The sequence below is a fragment of the Oryzias latipes genome, chromosome 7 (assembly GCF_053564925.1).
Source record: "Oryzias latipes strain Hd-rR chromosome 7, Olatipes_Hd-rR_3.1".
Classification (NCBI taxonomy): Eukaryota; Metazoa; Chordata; class Actinopteri; order Beloniformes; family Adrianichthyidae; genus Oryzias; species Oryzias latipes.
This window is the reverse complement of record NC_136243.1, coordinates 14563068-14587592: the sequence shown is the minus strand read 5'-3', so window position 1 is coordinate 14587592 and position 24525 is coordinate 14563068. Positions and strand designations below refer to the sequence as shown.

Sequence of the window (24525 nt, the reverse complement as noted above, 5' to 3'; positions counted from 1 at the left end):
TCCGACTTCAAAGTAGGTTTTTGGTGATTCTCTCTGAAATGCTGATGTTTTCACAGAATAGAACTAAATGTAGTCCAAACATAGAGAAAAAAATTAAAGAAATAAATAAAAAATACACACCTTATAGGCAGGATGTTACACTGATGAAGAAAAAACTCTTCTGATTTATGCTTTTGATTTCAGATTTTTGCTTGTGGCATGAATCACCCCTCATACCCAGCCTCCCCTCCCCCTTGCTTTGTAGTCATCATGCATACACAGTATTTTCCTCCAGAGGTAAAGTGCAGAAGGCTCTGCTCACACCTCTGGCCATGGATGCAAAGCAGCAGAGATTCAGTCTTTGATTTTGAGGAAAGCTTTACATTTTAAAAGCCTCAGAGTCTATTATAAAAAAAAAAATAAATCACAGAAGAGAGGAAGATGGGCTGCTGCTCTGGACGCTGTGTGCTGATCTTCCTTTGCTGTGTGCAGCTGGTAAGATGTTTTTTTCTGTATGAACTCTTCTGCTTACATGTTAGCCCCTCTCTTTGTAGCACCCGACCAGAAAAAAAAGTTACGCCAGATGAATTAACTGTTTTAATGAATGATACTTCACAAGTTTTTATTATTTTCTCACCCTCTTAACCATTTAAATCAGTATTAATTTTGCACTGATTTAAACATTTAAAGAAGTTTATTATGGATTCATTAGTAATAATTACCCCCTTGTATGGCAAATAATTGACTTTATTAAAATAAAAAACACTTACTTTTGGTTTCATTAAGGGGTTAAATGCTCAAATAATTTAAAAAGAAAAAAGAAAAACATCTGCAGTTTTTTGTTGTCTCTTTTTTTACGCTGTTTAAAGGCACTGTGTTTATCTCAAGACTCATTTTTCATCACACTGTGAGTTTGCAGAAGGAGTAATGAACAGGCGATCACTGCAGTTTTTGTGACACATGCCAAAAGGCTTTAATTAGAAGTGCTAATGAAAAGGAGTGACTGCCACGACAACGAGGGGCTGTGCTGGCTTTGTCCTCCTTCCAGCCAATCCCTTTCATGACTAACCCCTGAGGACACAACGCCATCACCCAAGCACACTTTGTTTTCACGACTCAGTTGCCTTGACAACTTGTTAAAAAGAAGCATGCACACACTCACACAGCTGACACTGACTTGTTGGTCTGTGTACTTCTGCTGGTGTTTCAGATATCTGCAGTGGAGCGGCAGGCTTTTGACTTCCTGGGCTTCCAGTGGGCTCCCATCATGATCAACTTCTTTCACATCATCGTGGTCATCTTGGGTTTGTTTGGTGCGATCCAGTACAGATCACGCTACGTCATCATGGTAAAGAAATTCATTCTCACTGGACTTTCTTTAAAGATCCAGTTTGCTCATATTTCCAGGAATGACATTTCTCCAAACCTGGATTACCGTTCAGCGGCTGCATAACTTCCTGGACAGAGCCATATTTATAGATACAGAATAGATTATTGCATGATTCATACTTGTAGATTGGGATTCTATTGAACCCGTATTTCGCACAATGTTATCATGGCAAGCAGAAATGAAACCAAATACCTGAATGTAAAGTTTGAGTAAATGAATGATGAACAAGGCATTGGACTGTGATGTTTCAGACTTTACAATGCAGCATGTTCTATTGTTTTAAAACAAAAAGAAAAGTTATTATAGTCTCACTCAGATAATCTTTTCATTTATTTTAAAGCGTTCCCAGTGGTCTTTTAATTACACATGCCATTTTTAGCCAAAGTCTAAAAACCCGTGTTGTTTACTAGGACATAGTTTCTTCTGCGCAGCAGCAGGAGTTTACTGAAAATTCCCCTCTGAGTTGTGAGCGGGATCGTTGATGTGGAGAAACCTCGCCCACCCTTCCCCTCCCGCTTACTGAGAGCTCTCTATTTTCACTCTCTCCCACTAGATTACAGCCCCTCACACCCCCCCAACCTAATAATACTAATACAAAAAAAAAATGTTGAGCAATGTTGGAGCTATCCAGCTGTACAGTTTTGAGCCAGATTCCAGCTCAGATGAAGAAAACGAAGACGTACTTAGATCTAAAAACGCTTGTTCAAACGGAGTCTTTTTTGTCTGTTCCTGATTCAACACGAATAAAGAAGAACGCAGAAATGCAATTTTAAGCTTAATTTTTTTATACATGTCCCCTATTATGAGAACAATTCTTAAGGAACATGTTAAAAACACCCAAAACACCATTTTCATCGGAGCGTTCTTTGATGGAAACAGTTCTCTCCAGAACTAAACAGATGTCTTTTATATTCCCATGAACACATTCTCACAGGGATGTCAGAAGAATTGTCTTTTGTTTTCTCAGTACCTACTGTGGACTTTGTTGTGGATTGGCTGGAACGTCTTTGTGAGCTGTCTTTACCTGGATTTGGGCGGTCTTTCAAAGGTAAGACTTGTGATCTCAGGAGCATCAGATAATTAGAGAGTGGTGCTGCCACACACCCCTAAATATAGTGCTGTCGGAAGTGATGCACAGCTTCCCTCTGGACCCACCAACAATTACAAACACGCTAGTAAACCTTTAAAGTTTGTCTGTCTGTAAGGCAGCAGGATGTTGAAGGTGGTTATATTTCCTGTTTGTAACCAAAAACATGCACAAAGTAATGATAAAATAAGTTTATTTTTCACTGTTTTTGCATTTTGAAGCTGTTTCTTGAATTAGAAATGCCCATATTTTTAAGTTTGTATCCCTTTAACAGGTACAGTTTTCAAAACATAATTTAGACCATTTCTAAAAGCCATATATTTGTGTTTAATTTTTGGTTGTTGCATGCTGACTTAGAATTTTTTTATAAATTATTTCCAATTATTGTTTTTTTTAACAAAATGTTTTTTTTATGTTGAAATCAGTGCTTGAACTTTTCAGAAAAAGAAAATTCATCAACAGATCAAAGTTGATGAGTCTAAAGAGATGTAACTTTTGATGTAATGTTTCTTTCAATCCTCAGTTTTTTTAATCTTAAAAAAATTCAGTCAAACCTGTTTTCTCTCTACACTTATGTTCGCTGCCTCAGCACATTCTGAATAAACTTAAATCTGAAGCAATATTTAAAAAGTTTTTCTCTAAAGTCTGCCCCTTTTTACCTATTCCCTGCAACAAAATTCCCTCTAAAAAAAACAGAAAAAGACTGTGGGTTCCAGCTTTTAACTGTACTATTTAAACAAAGAGCACAACTGTAAGAAGTTTTCCACATTTCTATAGGAATTTGTTTACATTGTGCAAATTTACTGTCCAATTTGAAAACGTAAAATGAAGTTTCGAATTGTGTGCGAACGAGTGGAGAAGAGGAAGCTCTCCTGGAAAGACCTGTGGGAGATGGAGGCGTTCAGGGCAAGCTTTATAATCAGGGCTATCTATGATGTCTTACATTCTCCTGCAAACTTAAGCCATTGGTGTGGGGAAGACCCTCATGCTCTCCATGTCAAAGCCCAGCAACATTAAAGCACATCTTGGTGGGTTGCAAGATCAGCCTCAGTCAAGGCCGTTACATCTGGCGACACAACCTGGTGCTAAGGTGTCCTGCAACAGTGCTGGAAAGAAAGAGAACAAGCATGAACGCCCTTCCTCATTCATCATCTCATCAGCACCTAACACCTTTTGTCCGTGAGGGCCAAGCCACCTTCAACACCACCCGTGTAGCTGACATTGGACAGCTGGTTAGAGCACGGGACTGGAAAACGCAGGCGGACCTAGACAAAAAAACGTTGCTTTCCACAGGAGATTGCATCCACCAATCTGTGACCAGACCTTGTACTGTGGTCATCCTTGCACAAGCTTGCATACATCATAGAGCTCATGGTACCTAGGGAGGGTGAGGTAGAGGAGGCCTATGAAAGGAAGATGCTGAGGTACGCCGAACTTGCAGCAGATGCCATAGATCAAGGCTGGAGTGTGAAGGTATGCCCAGTGGAAGTAGGCTGCAGGGGGTTTGTGGCCACCTCAACCCCCAGACTACTCAGGGAGATGGGAGTGTGAGGGAAGGTTCAAAGGCAGGCAAGGGTATTCAGTGGCTGTGGATCAAGAGGAAGGACCTGACCTGGGCCTCCAAATGTCTGGTGGCTGATGGAGCTGAACCTGGGAAGCTGACATTCACTGCTGAACCCTCTGGAGGTGTCTTGGGCCTATCAGCGAAACATGAAAAAGGAGGGCGCCAAGTTGAACCCAAAAGATGTCATCATTCATTTGCCTGCCACCGTGTCTCATCGTTGCCTTAGTATTTACTTAGGGATGATAACATCCAGTCCTACACAGAAGATCTGTCACTTCAACCACTTTATTCTCTTTTGTTAAAACAAATGTGATAAAACTAATTGTATGCATAGTTTTAGATCAATCTTCTCTTTTTTACTAAAACAACATTTGTGTCAAATCAACTCACCTAATAACTCCAAAGATGGCATCCCATTATCTAAAACATGTGTGAGCTATTCTTAAAGGAGGCAGACCTTTGCACCCCAGACTAGGATAACAATTCTAACTTTACAGTTAAAAATCCCTTTTGCTAATATTGTGTAAAGCCATACTTCAGTCATACTAAAGTAATATTTCAGCTATGAATAAAAGATCACTCAGGTTTTTGCTTTCAAGTTGATGCTGCATTAAGGTAATTTTGGAGCCACGCTGGCTCCAAGCACATTGGCATCAGTAGGGTCAAAGATTCAGGTTAGCTAACATTTTTTTCTTAAAACTTTTAGAATATTTGTTTGCGCTAACTCTTGTTTATGTTTAAGTTATTTTTTGTTTGTTTCATTGACTAAAGATTGTCCTAAAAAGTTTCCTTTGAACGTCCCTTTTTTTGACATGTAGGACAGCGATGTTCTCTCCCTGGGACTGTCTTCACATCACTCCTGGTGGAAAGACAATGGGCCTGGGTGTCGGAGCGAGAACCTTCCATCTCCCGCCTGGCAGAACCAACAAAACCCAGAGCTCACCACAGTGCAGAGCTGCTGGCTGGAATATCAGTACATAGAAATACTGCACTGTGGTGTGCAGCTCCTCATATCAGTAAGTCCTCAGTTTATGGCATAATTTCCTGCATCATGTGCAGAGGCTGTTTTATTGTCAAAACTTTTGTTTATAGTTTAAACTTAATGTAGATTTAGTTTTTAATTCAGGAAATAAAAATGGAAAGTAAAAAGTATTTTATTTGTTGTATAATTTACATGCAATAAGCACAATTCTCTGGGGTTGCACAGTGGCACAGTGGTTGCCTCACAGTAAGAAGGCAGTTCAAGTCCCGGCTGGGGAGCCTGAAGCAAAATCGTCTTTCTTTACATGTTCCCCCCGTGCATGCATCGGTTTTTACGAGGACTCCGGCTTCCTCCCACTGTCCAAAAACATGCTTCATAGGTTAATTTGTTACTCTAAATTGTCCCTAAGTGCGAATGCAAGTGTGAATGGGTGTGTGATTGTGGCCCTGCGACAGACTGGCGACCTGTCCAGGATGTTCCCTGCTTTAGCCAATGATTGGCTCCAGCAGCCCCGTGACCCCAAAAGGGACAAAAATGGGTTTAGAAGATGAATGAGTGATAGCACAATTCTACATTAAACACAAATCATTGAAACTCTTCAAGTCAATTGCTTTTATGCCGCCCTGTGACTAGATGGTCGTGAGTCATACCAAGTCATAGCAAAGACTCTAAAAATGGGACCCAATGCCTCCCTGCTTGACACTCAGCATCAAGGGGTTGATTGGAGGATTAAACCACCAAATGACCCATCCCCATCTCCCTGGGGATGGGTCAAATGCGGAGAACAAATTTCACATAGTGTGACAGAAAATGAGACTTTAACTTGTCTACTTATTAAATAAAGTGTCAATAAAAGTAAATTGGTTATAAAATTAACATTTATTTTCTTTTTTCTATTCTTTTTAGCTCCTTGGAGTAATTTATGCCTTTTTTGTTGCCAGCTCATTTGCCAGTGAGGAGGAGAGTTGTAAGTTTATTCTCAATCACTGAAATCCTTTGATAAAATCTAATTTTTTTTAATATGAATTAAAAAAAAAAGGGTTTTGTTTTTTTTGTCTGTGGATTTCTTTGGTTAATTAAAAACTATAACCATGTTTTATTAAAACATTTATTTTCATTTTTTCCATCTGAGTCACAAAGGAATCCTATGTCCTGACTTACTGATGTATTCTTGTTTTTTTCTTAGATTATAAATAGACACAAAAAGAAGATTTTCAAGAGGAGCTGGGAAGCTGGAAAGGGATTTTTGTCGATTTGAAACATCCCTTTTTAGAAATCGCCTTTAAGTCACCATCTCTAAATAATAGTATATGAAAAGACTTACAGTATTTTATGGCTTTAGTAAAAAACCTGAATATGGATCTATATTTGAATGAATGACTGTTTATGAAGCACCTGTATCTTTTTATATATGTTAATCAGCTGCAGCTTTTTTTGCTTTGCTTTGCAGAGTGTACTTACAGTACAATAGACATGCCTCATCCCACAAAAAAGTGCCATGCCAACAGCTTTGGAGTGACATCATTTTTGGAACAAACTATATCTACTTAGTGTTGGTCGAAAAAATGCTGATCCAATTTAGTTAAATCTATTTAAATATATGCACGTTATTATTCTTTTCTTGTTTTTGTTATTATTTATTTGCTGGATTTTCATCATTAATGTGTTTCAGACAACAACAACAACAATAATAATAATATTATAATAATATAATTATTATTATTATAACAATATATTACTATTATTATGTTTGCATTTTGATTAGATATTTGGAGCATGTTTTAAAATATCTGCAATTTGAATGATTTTACCATTTTAATTGCTATTGTATTTATGTTTAAATGAATATATCCTGCTTGTTTTAGTCTCGTTAGAAGGTTTCTCCTTTGAGGGAAAATAGTTGTATACTTTTTTGTTCTTATTTCGTCTTATTAATAAAACCAAAAATGATATGCTTCGTTTTTGTATTGTTTTCTACATTTAAATACTGTAAAAAATAAAAATAAAATAAAATACCTAACTGCTGCTTACGGGTAGCCATGGAAACGCGGAATACGTCACCAACGTCAGTTCCGCTTTGCAGGACCCGGATGAATCTGCCTTTGGGGGTAAGGAAGCAGCGGGGCGACTGAAGCTGTTTGGGTTTTTATTTGGCGTTGAGGGGTCGGAGCGGATTGAAGCCCAGCTGGATTCATGTGGACAGGACTCCCAGCAGTGCCAGCGGGGCCGCGCCGAACACGCCAAACAGAGGCAGCTGCTGCGAACTGTGGGTAATTTGTAGCAGAGCAGAGCCTGCTAGCCTCTCCACACACAGCGGAGTTTGTAGCTCGCTCGGTCGGTGCACGTCTTGTCCGGTCCCGTCCGATACAACACCCGGTGGATGAATGATGTCTGCCGCCAGTATTGACCCTCAGGTAAGCAGCGACGGGGGTTCACTGACGTTAGCATACAGGTGCGAAAGCAAAACTGTGACAGCGATGCCAGCCAGCTAGTTAGCCAAAAGGGAAGAGAGGTTAGCTAGAGAGTTAGGCCTGCACCACTACTTTCAGTGGCAATTGAACAGAATGTGGGGTTTGTCTATCAAACAGTTGCGTATTTATCCCAGATTGGAACACATAATTTGTGTGATGCTGTGATCCCCCATGACCCAAACAAGCTGTCTTTGTTTTCTGTCTTTATTGGGACTGTGAAGACCTCGAATAAAGGACAAGATGCAAGCAAAGGTAAGACATTCCTGCTACATGTGTCTAGATGTCACACACAAACCTGTTTAGCATCCTGCATAAAAAAGGTCAGATAAAGTCACCTGACATGCACACCTGGAAAATAACCTAGTATTTTAACACGTTTGGCTTTGTTTGTGTTTTATGTATGTGTGGGTGTGCGTGTGCGAGTGAGACACTTAATCTGTATCTTTGTGCATTTTGGAAGCCATCCGAATATCTAATAAGAACACATACAACAGTTTATTTTAATTTTTTACACAATCCTTGTGTAGTTCTTCATTCATAGCTGTATTAGGATTGTACAGAGACATTTTATACTCCCTCCAATTGTTCCATATTTACCTTTTATGACGGCCTTGTGTCTATTAAGGGTGCTAGAACCAATTTGGAGCCATATCAAATGTACAACTTCCTCTCACCAGAGATGACTGAAAAGAGTCATTTTGACATCCACATGTCATTTAGTGCTTTCTAAAACCATGCATCTAAAAAAAATCCTGTGTTAAAACCCTAAATCCTGCTTTGATTTAGCCTCTTCATGGATCAATGCATTTGTAACATATTTTTGCAACATTTCATACTCAAACAGACCTTTTTCGTATGTATACGTTTAAAATGTTTAATATAAATTATGCTGTTTCTATGAACTTTGTGGATTTTGGGCCTTTTTAACATTAGTACTGATTTAGGAACTATTATTTTTTAGCATAAACATGGATTAAGGACCCACATAAAAAAGGGTTGTAAAAACATGTAAATGGACTTTTAAACACCCATTCCGGTCATCTTTTGATCCATTCTAAAAGTGCTCCCAGTTGTCTTTTAATTATGATTGCTTTTTTTAAATCCAAAATAAAAAAATCTGTAATTTTCTAGGTCACAGTTTTGACAGAGCAACAGGAGTTCATTAGAAATTCTCCTCCGAGTTGTGGGCGGGACTGTTGGCATGGAGTAAGCCTGCCCCAACTTCCCGTAACCCATCTTTCTACAAGCTCTTTTGCTAGTTTACAGCCCCTCACACACGTAACCCAAAAGTACATAGCTGCAGACAGCACGTTGGATGGTGCTCCGTCTCATGCTGGACGTGGAAGTTGGTGTTCTCCAAAATGGAAGTTGTACTTTTTCTTTTTTTTTTCTTTCTTTTTTTGTATGCGTGTGTATTTTTTTTTTGTTTAACTGAAGCTAAGCAACCACTGTTTGGAGCCCCAAAAATGACATGGAAGGAAAAAACTAGAACTCATTTCACCTGCACACGTGAAAACAAACATATTTACAGCGCACAAGTTGATCAAAGCAGGTGAATGGCCTTTGCTGAAATAAACCACTGACTTTAGAAGTCATTTTAGATAATGTGACCCCCTCTTTGAGCCTTTGATCATTTTAAATGTACAAAGGACTCCTCTGGCTCAGTAGAGCCTCAGGCTTTAATCAGGATGGATTCAAGCCTGGTCAATATTGTTATCCTGCTCCCAGCTGATCAGAACAGTAGTATGTGGAACATTATATTTAAATCGCCACCGTCTTGCATGTCATTTTCAGGTACAAGTGTTCCCTTGTTCTGTTCTAAAAATAACTTGCATAGGGGAAATCAGCAAAGTAGGATTACAGATGATTTAAGGTGGTAAAATCTTTCACTAGGCACTGGATACACTTATCAGACAGTCATTAAAATCTTCACACTTTTGTCTCATTCAAATACCAAAAAAGTCAAACCTTCATAGAAAAATAAGTTCAGTCTTATAGAATGAACAATAAAATCTGCTCAGGATCTGAGATTTATGGGACTTGAATAAAGTGAAGCATTCTGTTGAAGAGACACTACACAAAGATTGATTGACAAGGTCTCCACACACAAAAAAACATGCAAAATTCAAGTGAAATAAACGAGACTGACAAAGGTGAACTGTGATCTAGCGAGGGAACACTGTATTGTAAATCCAAATAAAACGTTCAATTATTAAAAGAAAAAAAACAGTTAGGCGCAGAAAAAAGACGAACATAGATCTATTTGTCTACAAATGAATGCATCATAATGGAGCGGAGCAGGGAGCTTGTTTTTCTTTTGGTCAGTGAACATTTATGATGTTTTCTTTCCCCCTAATTGACACTGAACTGAACCCTTGAACTGAATTCTAAAATAGATGAAACCTTGATTTTTTTTCTTTTCTTTTACTGATTGTTGCTTTATTTTCTAGGTTAAAAGAAAGAATTCAAAGAGAGATTTTAAAATGCAGCTTTAACAAGAGTTGCACATGTATATATATTTTTTGCAGGTTTTCCGGTGTCTGTGCAGAACGGCTCGCTCCACCAGAAGGATACAGTGCATGACAATGACTTTGAACCGTATCTGACCAGCCCGTCTAATCAGGTGAAAACATAAAAAAAAAAAACTTCAATTAATTGCATCTCTTCCTTCAGAATAATCACTTAGACTTTTTGGCTTGATATCTGATGTAAATTGTGTTTTTTTTTTTTTTTTTTTTTTTGTAGAACAACAGCTATCAGTCCATGACAGACCCTTACCTGTCCAGCTACTATGCACCCTCTATAGGATTTCCTTATCCTCTCAATGATGCTCCCTGGTCTACGGGGGGTGACCCACCTATTCCATATCTGACACCCTATGCCCCGCTCAGTAATGGCGACCATCACTTCATACCCGACACGGTATTCGGGCAGCCGGGCGGACTCAGCAGCAGCATCTACCCCCACAGGTTTAACTTTTTCCCAGAGAATCCGGCCTTTTCAGCTTGGGGCACTAGTGGCTCCCAGGGCCAGCAGACTCAGAATTCAGCCTACGGGAGCAGCTACAGCTACCCGCCAAGCTCTTTAGGAGGCACACTGGTCCCTGACGGACAGACAGGTTTCCACAGTGACACCCTAAGTAAGGCTCCAGGCATGAACAGCCTGGAGCAGGGTATGCTTGGCTTAAAAATAGGTGGGGATGTGACAGGAAGTGGCTCAGGTGTGAAGAGTGCAGGCTCAGTGATAGGCGGTGCTGGTGTGGCGGCACCCGTTGCCACGGGCAATGGTGGTACACCAGTCGGATTGCCCCCCCAGAAACCTGCATCGTGGGCTGCCATCGCCAGCAAACCTGCCAAGATGCAGCAACAGAAGACCAAGAACAAGCCTGGGACTCAGATAATTGGAGGAGCCTTGCCCCCTCCTCCCATTAAACACAGCATAGACATTGATACATGGGAGAATAAGGGGACTATCACCAAGATAGGGCCCCCTTTGCCCCACCATCAGCAGCATCCGCCGCAGCTACACTCTCACGCTCCCAGTCTCATACCCCCCCTTCAGCAGTCCTTGCAGTCCGCTCAGTCCCTCGTGCAACAGATGACCATGCAAGCTCCTCCACCTCATCCGCAATCCTATCAGAACTCTGTCCCATCCATTCAAACCCGCTGGGTAGCACCACGCAATCGCAATATGTGCTACGGTGGTGGCAGCTTGGACAGCAGCGGCTCCTCCAACTGTGGCGGCTTGGGGAACGGGGGTGCAGGGGTCGGAGGCGGGCCCCCAGAGGTGGGATTGGAGTCTCACCCCGTGCTGGAGAAGCTGCGAGCGGCCCACAGCTACAACCCCAAGGACTTTGACTGGAACCTGAAAAATGGCCGCGTGTTCATCATCAAGAGCTACTCTGAGGACGACATCCACCGCTCCATCAAGTACTCCATCTGGTGCAGCACGGAGCACGGCAATAAGCGTTTGGACACAGCCTTCAGAGCCATGAACTCCAAAGGTCCTGTCTACTTGTTGTTCAGTGTCAACGGCAGCGGGCATTTCTGCGGCGTGGCTGAGATGCGCTCGCCCGTGGACTACAGCACCAGCGCCGGGGTGTGGGCGCAGGACAAGTGGAAGGGCAAGTTTGATGTGAACTGGTTATTTGTTAAAGATGTTCCCAACAGCCAACTGCGCCACATCCGCCTGGAGAACAACGACAACAAGCCAGTCACCAACTCACGGGACACTCAAGAGGTTCCCCTGGAAAAGGCCAAGCAGGTGCTGAAGATCATCGCCCAGTACAAACACACCACCTCCATCTTTGATGACTTCTCCCACTATGAGAAGAAGCAGGAGGAGGAGGAGGTGGTGAAAAAAGTACGTATTTCCTAAAATCCTGGCAATAAAAGAAACTTGTTTTAGTTTTGGCTGTTACCAGCACAAAAAGTGATAGAGATTAATTTGGCCACAAGTATTTTTAGGGGGTGGTGCTGTTGGTCGCACGTATTTAGAGTTAAACTTAAAGTTAAAGTCCCATTATCTGTCACATAACTAGGTGTGTGAAAAGTGTTCTCCACATTTGATCCAGCGGTGAGCTGCAGAAACAGCCGCGCTGAGGAACTGTTTGGTGTTTCAACCCTAACCGTAATCCCAACCTTAACCCAGGGAAAAAGTATATAGACACTTCTGAATAGACACTTTTGTTACTTTCATGACAGCACAACTCTGGAGTGTAAGTCGCAGCAGCAAAGACTAAGCATAATGAAGAAGAAAAAATCATATATAAGTCTCTCTTCTGAAAAAATGAACAAAAAATAGGACCTGGGACGGACATTTCATCCTGAAAGGCAAATCATAATAATGGAATCGATAACAATTACAGACTGAATATCTGCACTCTTCACTACCGTAACACACTGATGCTTATTTAGCTTCATGAAACATGAGCGGAAGGTAGTATAATAGCACAACATATGAACAATTATTCAGAAGACCATAGCATAAAAAAACACACAAGTTAACTCAACTCTTTATATCACTTCAAATCACTAAATCCATTGAATTCTTCATCCTCTGTGTCGCTTCGGAACAACTTCGTCGTCCGGCTGAAGTCTGAGCAGCACTGCTTCTGCAGCAATGCTGTCAGTAGAAATACTAATAAACACACCTTCACTGCCCTCTAGTGGTTTTGACTGTTTAGATTTTTTTTAATTTACATGTAAGTCCCTCCCCTGGCCAAACTATGTAGAAAAGATTAGACCTGTACTCTTAAAAAATACGGAAGTGTGTCCGTGACCTCATGTCCTCATCTCATTTTTGCATTTTTTGTAAAACATGTTTAACTTTTGAAAGGTTACAATCCCTTGAGATTTTTTTTCATATCCATTCATTTATAGCTATTTCTTATTGGTATGATTTCTTTTAAAATTCTGTCAGTCCCAATCACTTAAGATTTTTTTCCTGACCTTTTTACTTCCTAATCGTTCCAGTTTTAATAAAAAATGTACAGCCATTATTGTCATTTTAGCATTAGGATTTCAGATCTTTTAGGAACCTTGTGTTTGTAATTTGTCTTTTCCTACACTACTGAAGAGCTTTTTCCAAGATGGAGAATCTGCTCATTGCATCAGTTGGGTTGGATAACTGGTTTTCAGCTGAAACTCAATAATTTAAGCAGGAAACAGGGAAACTTTTCCCTTATTAGATTCCGGTGTTAGAATTGTTTTTTTTTCTCTCTTAAGGAAAAAAACGTCTCAGCCACAATGTGATTGTTGGTTGATATTAATTTTCATCACATTAGTTCCCCCCTCAGGATCTAATGACTTTACTGTAGACATGTCACATTTGTATTTGTGGTTTGCAACATTTTGACATATCAGTAAAATACAGAATAATTCCATCCATTTTTTTTCCCTTTTAATTTCTATAATTCAGATACTCTTTAATTCAAACTGTCCACCTGTAGACCACCACAGGCTGAGAGACAGAGGAGTTTTTCTATTCAGCGCTAAGGGGTTGTATGTAAAACCATTTACGGATCATTTATTCTACTACTTTGAGTTCTTTTGGACAGAAGATTTGCAAATCACGACATTCACAAGGTTCATATGTAAATATTTTTTGGTTGGTTTTGAAGTTCTAATGAAAAATTTTAATCCATACTTGTCCATACTGTTGGACAACTTTAGACACATGCTTGAATTATGCATTATTCACATTAAAACGGACATTCAAAAGGAAATTCAGAATAAAAGTTAAGCTAATGTTTCAGGATTTGTGGTGGGCTTTAAAAAAACAGCTGGTGGAACAAAATGTTTGATCAAAGATCCTCATTGCAGGTAGAACACCTTTGAATAGTTCAGCTGGGATCTATTTGACAGGCTGATGTTTGAGAAACTTTTGAAAAAAAATCATTTATTCTTTTGTTTTACAAATAATATATGGAGACAAAGTGTTATTTCATTGTATGTCATGATTTCATTGGAGAGGTTTATAAAAATATTGTGACAAATAAGGAAACATTTAATATTACCAAAATGCAGGTTATTATATTTTTTATTTCAATTGAAATTTAAGTAACAAATAATATAAAGGTTCAAAAAGCCCTTTTTTTCCTCCCCCTACCTTCATTTCATAGTTTCATGTTTCAGTGGAGGTTGTTATCCTCTTGAGCCTTCTTCATCTTAGCTTTAACAGGTGTTTGTGTCTGCATGACCGTATTTTCTATGTATTATTTGGTGATTATTTAATTTTGCTTTGGAATCGTTAGTGCAACTTGTTTACACCATTCTACAAAGTTTCAATGAGCCAAATTTCACAACAACATCCATCCATCCATCAATTCAGAGTAGTCCAGTTTAGTTTCTTTTCTAATCAATCTACACACAGGCTGAGGAATTTTTAAAGTACTGCAAGCCAAAAATACTCTAGAAAGAAGTGTAATCATCTAAATGTACTCTACACTTTATGAATATAAGGTTTAGATACTTTTTTTTACGAATATAACAGCTGGTCACATTTATGTCTTTGTTCTTTCTACAAAGAAATGAATTATTTCTCGGAAAGTTTATTCCAAATCTCCTTCGGTAGGCTCCATAAATATTTGACACTAGTAGTTTGCGTTGCTGTCAAAATTCTCCCAAACAGCTCATTAGGAGTAGGTCTGGGGGCTGTGCTGGCTATTGTTTTTTTTTTTTTTTTTACGTTGAATATCTTGCGTCTTCAGGTAGTTCTGGCAGAGCGTAGATCTATGTTAGGGGTCATTATCTGGCTCGAAGATGAGCCCATAAGGTGTACACCAGGAGAAGTTTTGTGTTGTCATGTTTGTGTTTCTTCAGGCTGCCTCATTAACAAGTCAGGACCCTGGTTGCAGCAAAACATCCTCAAACCACCATACTCCCTCCTCTGTGTTTGACAGTTGATGTCCCAACTGGATGCACCCTTTTTATTTTTGCCTGCATCGTGCTTCTGTTGACATTCAAAGACAATCGCTAAAATCAAAAACATGTATGAGTACCAACTCTCTGGCCTTGTGGTAGAGTGTCCACCCTGAGACTGGAAGGTTGTGAGTTCAAATCCAGGGCCTAGTCATACCAAAGACTCTAAAAATGGGATCCAATCCCTCTCTGTCTGACATTTAGCATTAAGGGGTTGCATTGGGGTGGTCAAACCATAAGCTGGAAGTACAATGGACGAATCGTGCTGTGACGTCACCCATAGAAAATGCCTTATCTGCAGCTCTCGCAAAATGAGCCAAAATCCATCACCTTTGTTTTCTCATACAGGTACCACCATGTTGAAACCAGTCAACATTGATCAGTCCGAGTCGCTCTGAGTCGTCGCATCTATGGCAATGGCCCACTGTAGTTGCCATACATACAATGACTCAGAAATACTCGGACCAATCACTGTCAACTGGCCTCAACATGGCTGCGCTCGTATCACCAATGGTACTTTCGATTTGGGAACAGGAGAACAGAGGGGTTGAGTCGTCCATTGTTTTAACAGTCAATTGGTGAAATCACCAAATGGTGGAGTACGGCTGTATCTGGAGCTAGGCGCTCCTCAGAGGGTTTGGGTCAGGGTTTCTCCAATCCAACATTTTCTTTTTCTTTTTTCTCCAAATAGTATTTAGCATTTCTTATTTACTCTTCCAGTAGCATCTACTCAGTGTTAGTGATATTTACTGTAAAGATATGACTTTTGATGAGATTTTTCCACGTGTTCTGACATATTGTGTTTTCCTATCAGAGCTATGAGCCCGCTCCACTGCAGAGTCGACCCAGAATTGATCAGGTAAAACCTTTTATCCTTACAGCATGTCTTTGAGAAGAACAATTAGTCTTGGATTGAAGTATTTAAGAACAATAAAAAAACATAAAATGTGGTTCAACAGATAATCAAACATTTATTTTTTAACCTGAGTCGCTACTAGATTTTCCATAGATGTTCGTTTCTGCTTCTTTTGTGTTCTTGTTTTCGTTTAAATTTTTTGTAGTTTTTTTTCTTCATCTTTTTATTATAATTATCTATGAAATTGAAAATATTTGCTAAAAGTCACTGGTATTTGCTGAACTGTCTAATCTTGTTCTTCCTCTCGTCTATTTCAGGATCGTCAGAAGTAATCTGTTGCAGAGGAACCCTGAAAGATCTGTTATTGTCTTTGGATGGACATACCAATATTTAGATAAAAACTGAAAACACAGACATTTAAGAAAATAAATAAATAACTGATATTATTTTCTATTTAAGTTGAATTCCCCCCCCCATGTGCAACTGCTAAGTCACATCCGGGTGTCCCAGATTTTAACGTACGTGCAGGGATGGAGCTAGTTCTACCTGTTGAATAGCTTCAGTGACATCATTTTTTTTCTCTCTTTCTTTCTTTCTTTTCTCCTCTTCAGTTTTTACGCCTTGTGTTACCTGCTGCCCTACATTTTCAGTTCGGTATAAATATCTGCACGCTCATGCTGCTGATTTGAAGTGACTGATCACTCTGTGGTTTGTGTGTTGAAAGAATGTCAAGTGCTTGTAATGGTGCATTGTAATGAGTGAACAACACTGTACTGAGAACTGTCTGCTACATGTGCGTTGGCAAGTGTTTTCCTATCATTTTCATAAGAAAAAAGAAAAACGTTTTCTTTTTGCGTTTAGGGGAATTTTATTTTGAAGGTCTGAAAGTTTCTGTGTGCACAGACGTTTCTGTGCAGGTTGTGGCTTTAGGGTCTATAAATGTTCAAAGGTATGTAGAAAACTTGGCTAATCAGTCGAACAACAACAAGAAACATGTTGAATATTTTATTTTTTGGGATAACCCTAATATTAGCAGCAGGGTTGTATAAGAATTTTTTTTTTTGGCAGTACTGTACCTCACAAGATCTGTAAGAAATTCAGGGAATAGTGTCCATAAATCAAAACACTCTTTAAAGTGGTTCCTTTCTTATCTATAGGAGAAAAAAAAAAGTTCAAATCTGCTGTATGATTTAAGGTTTTAATTTGTCATTTGCTGTTTCCTGCAGAGTCTGAAGACTATGTAGCATGTGCTGCTTAAAAAAATGAAGCCAGGCTTGCCACATATTTTCTTTTCTTGCCTTTTTTGTTGCTTTTATTCTATCATAATCTTGGTGAATTCATAGTTTTCATTGCTATAACAAGTCCACTTCATCGTAAAATTGTAAGCTTTAATGTAACCACATTTCTAACTGAGATCGCCTCAAAATGTTAAACTGTAGCATAATACTAAACTGATTGTCAAGCATATGAAAACCCAGAGAATAGACTATATGGTAAACTGTATGTTTGTGACTTTTTTTTTAACTGCTTGCTGTATTGTGTGTGTATACAGGAGTGACAGAGGAGGGAGTGCGACTGTGGCGCAATCAGAGTTGTACTACAGTTATTGGAGTTTATAAAATTTATGCAAAAAAAAAAGATGAAAAAAAAAGTTTTAAGTCACCCTTGAATTAAATATCTATTGTATCAGAGGTCACTATCACATTCTTAGATTTGATCATGTCCATTATTAAAGATATACTCATCTGTTTCCCGTCTCACTTCTTCTGAAAAGGTCTTCAGTTTGATTTTAGTGTATATTAGCTATAAGTGTTTTTGACTGCATCTAGATTATAGTCAAACCACTGCTCAAGGGCATTGTATTTCAGACTGTTGCTCAATAGGAAGATTTTAAATTAGAATATATGGGGAACTATGCACAAGTTCTTAAATCATGCTTTTATTGTTGCATTATTTGTAAAAGTTGCAGTTTTCACACTGGCTGTGATCCCGTCAAGAAACGAGACCAGCAATAAATTTAAAAGCAACTCGGCTGCTTTGAGTGTTTGTGTGACAAAAGTTAAATATTCATGGCAGTTTTCTTAATAGTAAATTTTAATTAGGCCATTTTTCAACAGCACTGATAGGATCTCCTCAATGCAATTTTGTGTTCTGTAAAGGACATTTGTAAACTTCTGGGTATCTACAGAGGACTCCCATGGCAGTGCTTACTTTGTGCTCTTACAGTGAAAAGTCCCTAGTTCAAATCCTGACTGAGTCCTTTCTGTGTGAAGTTTACATGTTCTCCCTGTTCATGTGTGGGTTGTTTCCAGGTACCCTGGCTTCCTCCCAAAATCCAAAAATATAGATTAGTTGATGATTCTAAGTTGTCCCTGCAGGTGTGAGTGTGTAGTGCTGCAACTGACAGAAACCCTGCCTTCACACAACATAGCTGGGTTGGCTCCAGCAGCCCTGTAACCCTAAAAGGCATTGAGCGGGTTCAGAAGATGGCTGGATGGTATCTACCAAAGATTTTTTGGGTTTTTCAATGCTAAGTGTGAAGAGCTGGGAATTGTAATTTTTGGAGGATTTATTAAAATGTCGACTGCACAACATGTTTCTGATAGGACTCTCAAAGGCATTTAAATGTGGTTTTGTTGTCTTCAGTGTGCTGATGGTTTAATCTCTGATCAACACACATCTGATTGCCACGTGTAAAGAGATTCCAGCCTGCTGTCTGTCTTTTGTCATAATCACGTAGTTCCAATTTCTTAACACTGTATCAGTGGTGGCTAGTGGTTGCTGGAGAAACTGCAAGGTAAAGCAACCCCACATTTAGCTAGTGAGGTACGCAGTAGCACCGTCTCAACAGAGAAGGCGCTCGCGTTTGGTCGTCATTAGTTACTAAAAAGTTAATTTAATAAGAGATTCTGATTTTCTTTGACTGACTACAAAAATAGCAAATGTAATATCATGAAAAAATGATTCAAAGGTGGTTTTTGATTCAAAACATGAAGTAAAAATGAACAGATTACCAAAGCTGAACAACATGTCTTTATTGTTACTTTCTATAACTAAAAAAAGATATGGGGGACTTTTTAACATTAAAGTCATTGAATTTTTCTCTAGACGGAGAGATGAATGGACTTCAAATACAGGTAAAGGTTTGACCAGTGTGTGTGTGCATGTGTGTGTGCCAGAGCATCCTCCACATCATTATCTGTTGTAGAATTCACCTTGTCGTGTTTTTATGGTCTTAAAAATTCATTAAAAGTAAACTTTCACTTTTCATATTTTCTTCTACATATTCATCATTAATAGGATTAATGTCCCGCTAAAAGACAGGGCCAGGTTCATGTTGTGGGACACATGTTCCATGGATAATTATTCTGGAAACTTGTATGTACTAAAACAAATGTTCCCACAGTTAGGGGCTTCATACGGAGCCCGTGTCCTGACATTAAGATATAAAAATATATCTAGTTCCCACAGATTAATATCTTGTTCCCACAGGTTATTATGTCGTTCGCACGAAATACTATTCCGTTCCCACAAGATACTATTCCGTTCCCACAAGATACTATTGCGTTCCCTCAAAATACTATTCCGTTCCCTCGAAATGATTAACTCGTGCGAACGCAATAATTATGTCGTTCGAACGCAATAATTAATCCGTTCGAACGCAATAATTATTCACGTCATAAGTCATTCAGGCAGATATGCTCTCTGTACGCCGGCAAAAGCCGCTTTCAGCGGTAACTTCCGTGTCTCTGTGACCCATATTCGTTCAAAAAAGGAACATGAAAAACAAAAATGATCACTTTATTACAGTCTCAATGAATATAAGAAAAATATCAAAAGATTTATGATAACTAGGCTGCTTTGTCATACGATAGCTCCTGCTAGGCTACTACTAGCTCCGCCGCAGAGCTCTCTGATCATATATGCCGGCATTTGGGCAACTGGCTGGTCTGTTGTCAGACAGCTGATTTTGTAGTTTAGGGTCGAATAGGAATAATAATATTCAGGACTTGTCTTTTATTAACTTTAGCAGTCAGTATCTTTACATTCGAAGGCTATTAGGCTACATGCTAACTGACTAGCCGATCATTTCCTGTTATTAATTTACGTCATAGATTTACAGCAGATACCTTCACATTTCTGTCTGTGTGTGTCTCATTACATTGCATTGAAGACACGGAGGATGTTTAGAGAACAGATTTATTTATTTTAAAAAGCACAGAAGCATCCATCGTATTCACGTTCACATGATCATCTGGTACGCCCTCAGTCATCTTGCTGCAAAAACCGCTTCCTGCCGCTACTTCCGTGTCTCTGTGAGCATTCAATAGGGGTAAAAATAAAAGCAAGAATAGTCGATCTGTTATTTTCTCGATGAAAATCTGAAAAATATCATATTAAGCTGGATGCTTCGCCTAAAGCACTTACCTTTAGCTTGTAGCATAACAACAATAGCAGTACGTCCCGTTTCCCAGAGTGCTTTGCTGCCAATCACTGGCCAATTATTGGTCTTGTTGTTAGACCTTGGTCACAGGGACACGGTGATTGGCTAGTGATTGGCAGCAAAGCACTCTGGGAAACGGGACGTACTGCTATTGTTGTTATGCTACAAGCTAAAGGTAAGTGCTTTAGGCGAAGCATCCAGCTTAATATGATATTTTTCAGATTTTCATCGAGAAAATAACAGATCGACCATTCTTGCTTTTATTTTTACCCCTATTGAATGCTCACAGAGACACGGAAGTAGCGGCAGGAAGCGGCTTTTGCAGCAAGATGACTGAGGGCGTACCAGATGATGTGAACGTGAATACGATGGATGCTTCTGTGCTTTTTAAAATAAATAAATCTGTTCTCTAAACATCCTCCGTGTCTTCAATGCAATGTAATGAGACACACACAGACAGGAATGTGAAGGTATCTGCTGTAAATCTATGACGTAAATTAATAACAGGAAATGATCGGCTAGTCAGTTAGCATGTAGCCTAATAGCCTTCGAATGTAAAGATACTGACTGCTAAAGTTAATAAAAGACAAGTCCTGAATATTATTATTCCTATTCGACCCTAAACTACAATATCAGCTGTCTGACAAGACCAGCCAGTTGCCCAAATGCCGGCATATATGATCAGAGAGCTCTGCGGCGGAGCTAGTAGTAGCCTAGCAGGAGCTATCGTATGACAAAGCAGCCTAGTTATCATAAATCTTTTGATATTTTTCTTATATTCATTGAGACGGTAATAAAGTGATCATTTTTGTTTTTCATGTTCCTTTTTTGAACGAATATGGGTCACAGAGACACGGAAGTTACCGCTGAAAGCGGCTTTTGCCGGCGTACAGAGAGCATATCCGCGTGAATGACTTATGACGTGAATAATTATTGCGTTCGAACGGATTCATTATTGCGTTCGAACGACATAATTATTGCGTTCGCACGAGTTAATCATTTCGAGGGAACGGAATAGTATTTTGAGGGAACGCAATAGTATCTTGTGGGAACGGAATAGTATTTCGTGCGAACGACATAATAACCTGTGGGAACAAGATATTAATCTGTGGGAACAAGATATATTTTTATATCTTAATGTCAGGACACGGGCTCCGTAGCTTCAATAAAACAAGACAAAAAAAATTAAGTTTAACTTCAACTTTTATTTAAAATTCGATTTGGACATTAGGAGGGGACAAGGGAAAATTGCATTTTAGGGGGCAATCCAGACTGATTTGTCATTTTCAAAACTATCTTCAAGCATTCTTTTTCTTAGTTTCTCTAGATTTCGTCTCAAGACATGTCAGTTTATTCAGAACCAAGTTTTAGTATTTTGTTTGTGGATAATTTGAAATAGGATGGGTTGTAAATAAAATGTCCTCCAATTCTAAAATGAATAGGCTCTCATTTGTTTGTAAACGTGGCTCTGAAAGAGTCAGTGCCTTACCAGCCCCAACCTTCGCCGCACACCACTGCTCCAAGCATCCTCCATGTCTTCCATGCATTGTAATGAGATACACACAGAAACCACTCCATGTAGCGATCAGGCTGAAAAAATTTGGTGGTAGCTCCTCCCACAAGCAGCTGGGGCGTCCAGCTTATGAACACATTTTTGGACAGGTGTCAATCTATGGTAAGCGGGAAGGGTCATAAATCGCCAGGAAATGTGGCATAAAGAATGGCAGTTTGGCCATCAATAATCCCAGTTTTTATGCACAAGCAGCAAATTTGCCACACGGCAAAGAAGAGGCGGTTGACCCCGGGACCCCATAGACTCTCAATAGGTCCTCTTCAATAAATTTGTTTTCCTACCACACTTCAACATCTCCTTCTCTTTATTAGGACTTTGACAGGTGACACATTTTGAAAGTGCAATCTATGGGCAAGACTATAAATGTAAATCTGGTATTAATTATCATCGTATCAATATGCGTTCCTGTTACTTTTGTTCTTGGAAATGTAATTTTAAGAGGAAATGAATTACCCTTGTGCTATTCTAGGCACTTTAACATTGGGAGTGGGGTCATCTAGACCCCACAAGTCAGTGCGCTAAACCTTTTTTCTTCAATGATTTGTGATCATTACTGGTGTCCATGGATTACATGAAATCCTCTTCACCTTTATCCACCTGTGTCATGGTAGGAATAACACGTAAATGAAAGGATCGGGTCATCTGGACCCCATAGGATAGCACAATGGATAAGCAACTCCTTACAGTCTTACCAACCCCTGAGCTACTGCAGAGAAAAAAATCCTACAGCCGCCCCTGCAATTGATCCTTTTATTTTTAATGTCATTGAAACATTTCATTGTTACTCACCACAGCTCTGACAAGACCATGAAATGGACAATTTCAGATTTCTTTGTTGCAGAAACGCATGCTTAGATCATACCAAGCTCAGAAGACTGAGAAGAGAAATAGTTTTTATAAATATGTCTCTTTTTACAGCCACTGCAGTAAATCTGCAGCTTTGGCTTCATTAGGTTGTACTTCGACAGGTCTTAAGCTTTTTTTTTTTTATTCTCGCAGTCATCCAATGATTAAAGATTTATTAGAATGCTAGAATCCATCACGGGATATTTCACATCACATCTGCATATTGTCTGAGAGTAAGACATTTTTTTCACAAAAGGTGATTTCTATAAAGTTAAAGTTACAGTTTTGATGATTAAATAAAAGAAATTACAATTAAGCATAATACACAATCAGAAATCCATGTTTGATGTTACCCACAAAAACACTGACGTTCACCAGTGGAGTCGACAGTTTTCTTTAAATTTCCAGTACGCTGATATTATGTGGCCTATTAGGAAAAATATAAATAGGAAATTCAAGTAATAATCTCATGCTAAAACTCACGTGAATTGTTACAAAGGAAAATGCTATTTTTCTAAAGCTCCTCCTCCTGCAGCCTTTTACTTTGATAGGTACATTCTACAGATCCAGAGCGAGATGGATGTTTAGCACCTCATGTGGAAAAGGGCGAAAAAATGCTGAAGATGGAAAAACAGAAAAAGAGACAGAAAGAAGAAACAAACAGGAGTTTACCTTATTTCCATCTCTTTATTGTTCATTATTCCAAAATTAAAGTTTGCAATGTTTATTGTTTGTGTCAGTCCTATAAGAGATGCTTATTACTATTAAATAAAAAGTTATAAAAAAAAACCTTCCTGGTTTAGTCTTGCTCTTCTTAAGCCACATCATTGTTGTTGCAAAATATCAAAACATTAAAAATAAAAACAATTGTCATAGAAAGGGTTACTGTACATAAAACATGAACCTTATAAGGCTTTTGCATATTTGTTAATCTCATTGACAAGGGGATTTTAGTTAAAAAACACAGATTCATTACATCAAACTAACTTCATTTATGAGGTAAAAATTGCTGAGAGAGAATTCCCGAATAAACAGCTGATTAGTCATTTCAAGACATTTCAACAACTCAATGAAAAATCTCAAAAACATGTATTTCTTTTGAAAATTAAAACGTGGTTTTATTTTAAAAAAATCGTCCCTTCATTTCAAATCCTGTGTGAATTTATCATTTGAGGTCTTAATCAGTCTCCTTCTGAAGACTCTTTACCAATATGTGCAGTTCTCGAAGACAAAACAACCGTCTCACAAAAATAAAATTATCACCCGTCTGTTTCTCACCTGCAAATGTGCTCAAAGTCCAGAGGATCTTCTTTACAGGCTTTGAATTTGATACTTTCAGTTAAATCCACTAAATTCTTTACTGAATGAATTTACAGATGCAGATCATGTTGCTGCTGTTTTAATCAAGTTGGTGACCACACCTGTCCTTATTTCAACTAATATTTTTATTTCTATCGCAGTTCACATTCTTTTTTAGATTAAAAATTAATTTTAGAAGAATTGGACAGAGACTGCTGACCATGGAGTTAATTTTAAAGCCTTTGTGCGTCAAACATGTGAAACCATTCTGGAAAACTGGAACATCAGCTTTTTGTGCTGTTAGTAAGAGGGAAATATGATCCCCTTCAGTGCTCATTCATCTGATGTCTGGTTCAACAGGAACCAAGAAATACTCTGTAGAAATATATATAAAGTGGATCTAGGTTTATTTCTGATAGTTTTTCTTCATATTATTAGACACATGTTGTATGGCCTCTTTTTGAGCTCTTCTTTTTCTTTGACATTTTGATTGAACACCAAAATACGTTTGCAACAAAGTATTTTTTGTTATTTACTAAATATAACAGGATATAATGTAACAGGACTAATATAAAAAATGATTTTGGTTAAAATATGCATATTCAAGGTGTAA

The 24525-nt window shown here is 38.7% G+C and overlaps 2 protein-coding genes and 3 long non-coding RNA genes across 5 annotated transcripts; 3 read left to right on the top strand and 2 right to left on the bottom strand.

The window, feature by feature from the left end:
- Nucleotides 1-223: 223 nt before the first annotated feature.
- On the top strand, nucleotides 224-6957 carry nkain5 (sodium/potassium transporting ATPase interacting 5). Its single transcript, XM_004070855.5, has 6 exons — nucleotides 224-474; nucleotides 1190-1327; nucleotides 2337-2417; nucleotides 4839-5036; nucleotides 5909-5969; nucleotides 6189-6957. Exons 1-6 carry the CDS (start codon nucleotides 421-423, stop codon nucleotides 6197-6199), a joined length of 543 nt encoding a protein of 180 aa, XP_004070903.1. The 5' UTR covers nucleotides 224-420; the 3' UTR covers nucleotides 6200-6957.
- On the bottom strand, nucleotides 3425-7157 carry LOC144994069 (uncharacterized). The gene is made up of 3 exons (XR_013657451.1): nucleotides 7019-7157; nucleotides 4069-4153; nucleotides 3425-3562 (listed from the first exon to the last, which is right to left on the bottom strand). It is a non-coding gene; the product is annotated as an uncharacterized LOC144994069 (long non-coding RNA).
- Nucleotides 7085-17500, top strand: ythdf1 (YTH N6-methyladenosine RNA binding protein F1). The gene is made up of 6 exons (XM_004070856.4): nucleotides 7085-7416; nucleotides 7695-7725; nucleotides 10002-10096; nucleotides 10219-11835; nucleotides 15709-15753; nucleotides 16068-17500. Exons 1-6 carry the CDS (start codon nucleotides 7387-7389, stop codon nucleotides 16080-16082), a joined length of 1833 nt encoding a protein of 610 aa, XP_004070904.1. The 5' UTR covers nucleotides 7085-7386; the 3' UTR covers nucleotides 16083-17500.
- LOC144994071 (uncharacterized) lies at nucleotides 17391-20278 on the bottom strand. Its single transcript, XR_013657454.1, has 2 exons — nucleotides 20179-20278; nucleotides 17391-20064 (listed from the first exon to the last, which is right to left on the bottom strand). It is a non-coding gene; the product is annotated as an uncharacterized LOC144994071 (long non-coding RNA).
- Nucleotides 20279-20280: 2 nt separating this feature from the next.
- On the top strand, nucleotides 20281-20608 carry LOC144994070 (uncharacterized). The gene is made up of 2 exons (XR_013657452.1): nucleotides 20281-20369; nucleotides 20484-20608. It is a non-coding gene; the product is annotated as an uncharacterized LOC144994070 (long non-coding RNA).
- The last annotated feature ends 3917 nt before the right edge of the window (nucleotides 20609-24525 follow it).

Bases quoted from the DNA above. Each gene is read 5' to 3' on its own strand.
- nkain5 (XM_004070855.5), top strand. From the start codon at position 421: ATGGGCTGCTGCTCTGGACGCTGTGTGCTGATCTTCCTTTGCTGTGTG. The intron at 475-1,189 runs GTAAGATGTTTT...CTGGTGTTTCAG, and splicing joins TCCTTTGCTGTGTGCAGCTG to ATATCTGCAGTGGAGCGGCA. The intron at 1,328-2,336 runs GTAAAGAAATTC...TTGTTTTCTCAG, and splicing joins GATCACGCTACGTCATCATG to TACCTACTGTGGACTTTGTT.
- ythdf1 (XM_004070856.4), top strand. From the start codon at position 7,387: ATGATGTCTGCCGCCAGTATTGACCCTCAG. The intron at 7,417-7,694 runs GTAAGCAGCGAC...GGGACTGTGAAG, and splicing joins CCGCCAGTATTGACCCTCAG to ACCTCGAATAAAGGACAAGA. The intron at 11,836-15,708 runs GTACGTATTTCC...TTTTCCTATCAG, and splicing joins AGGAGGAGGTGGTGAAAAAA to AGCTATGAGCCCGCTCCACT.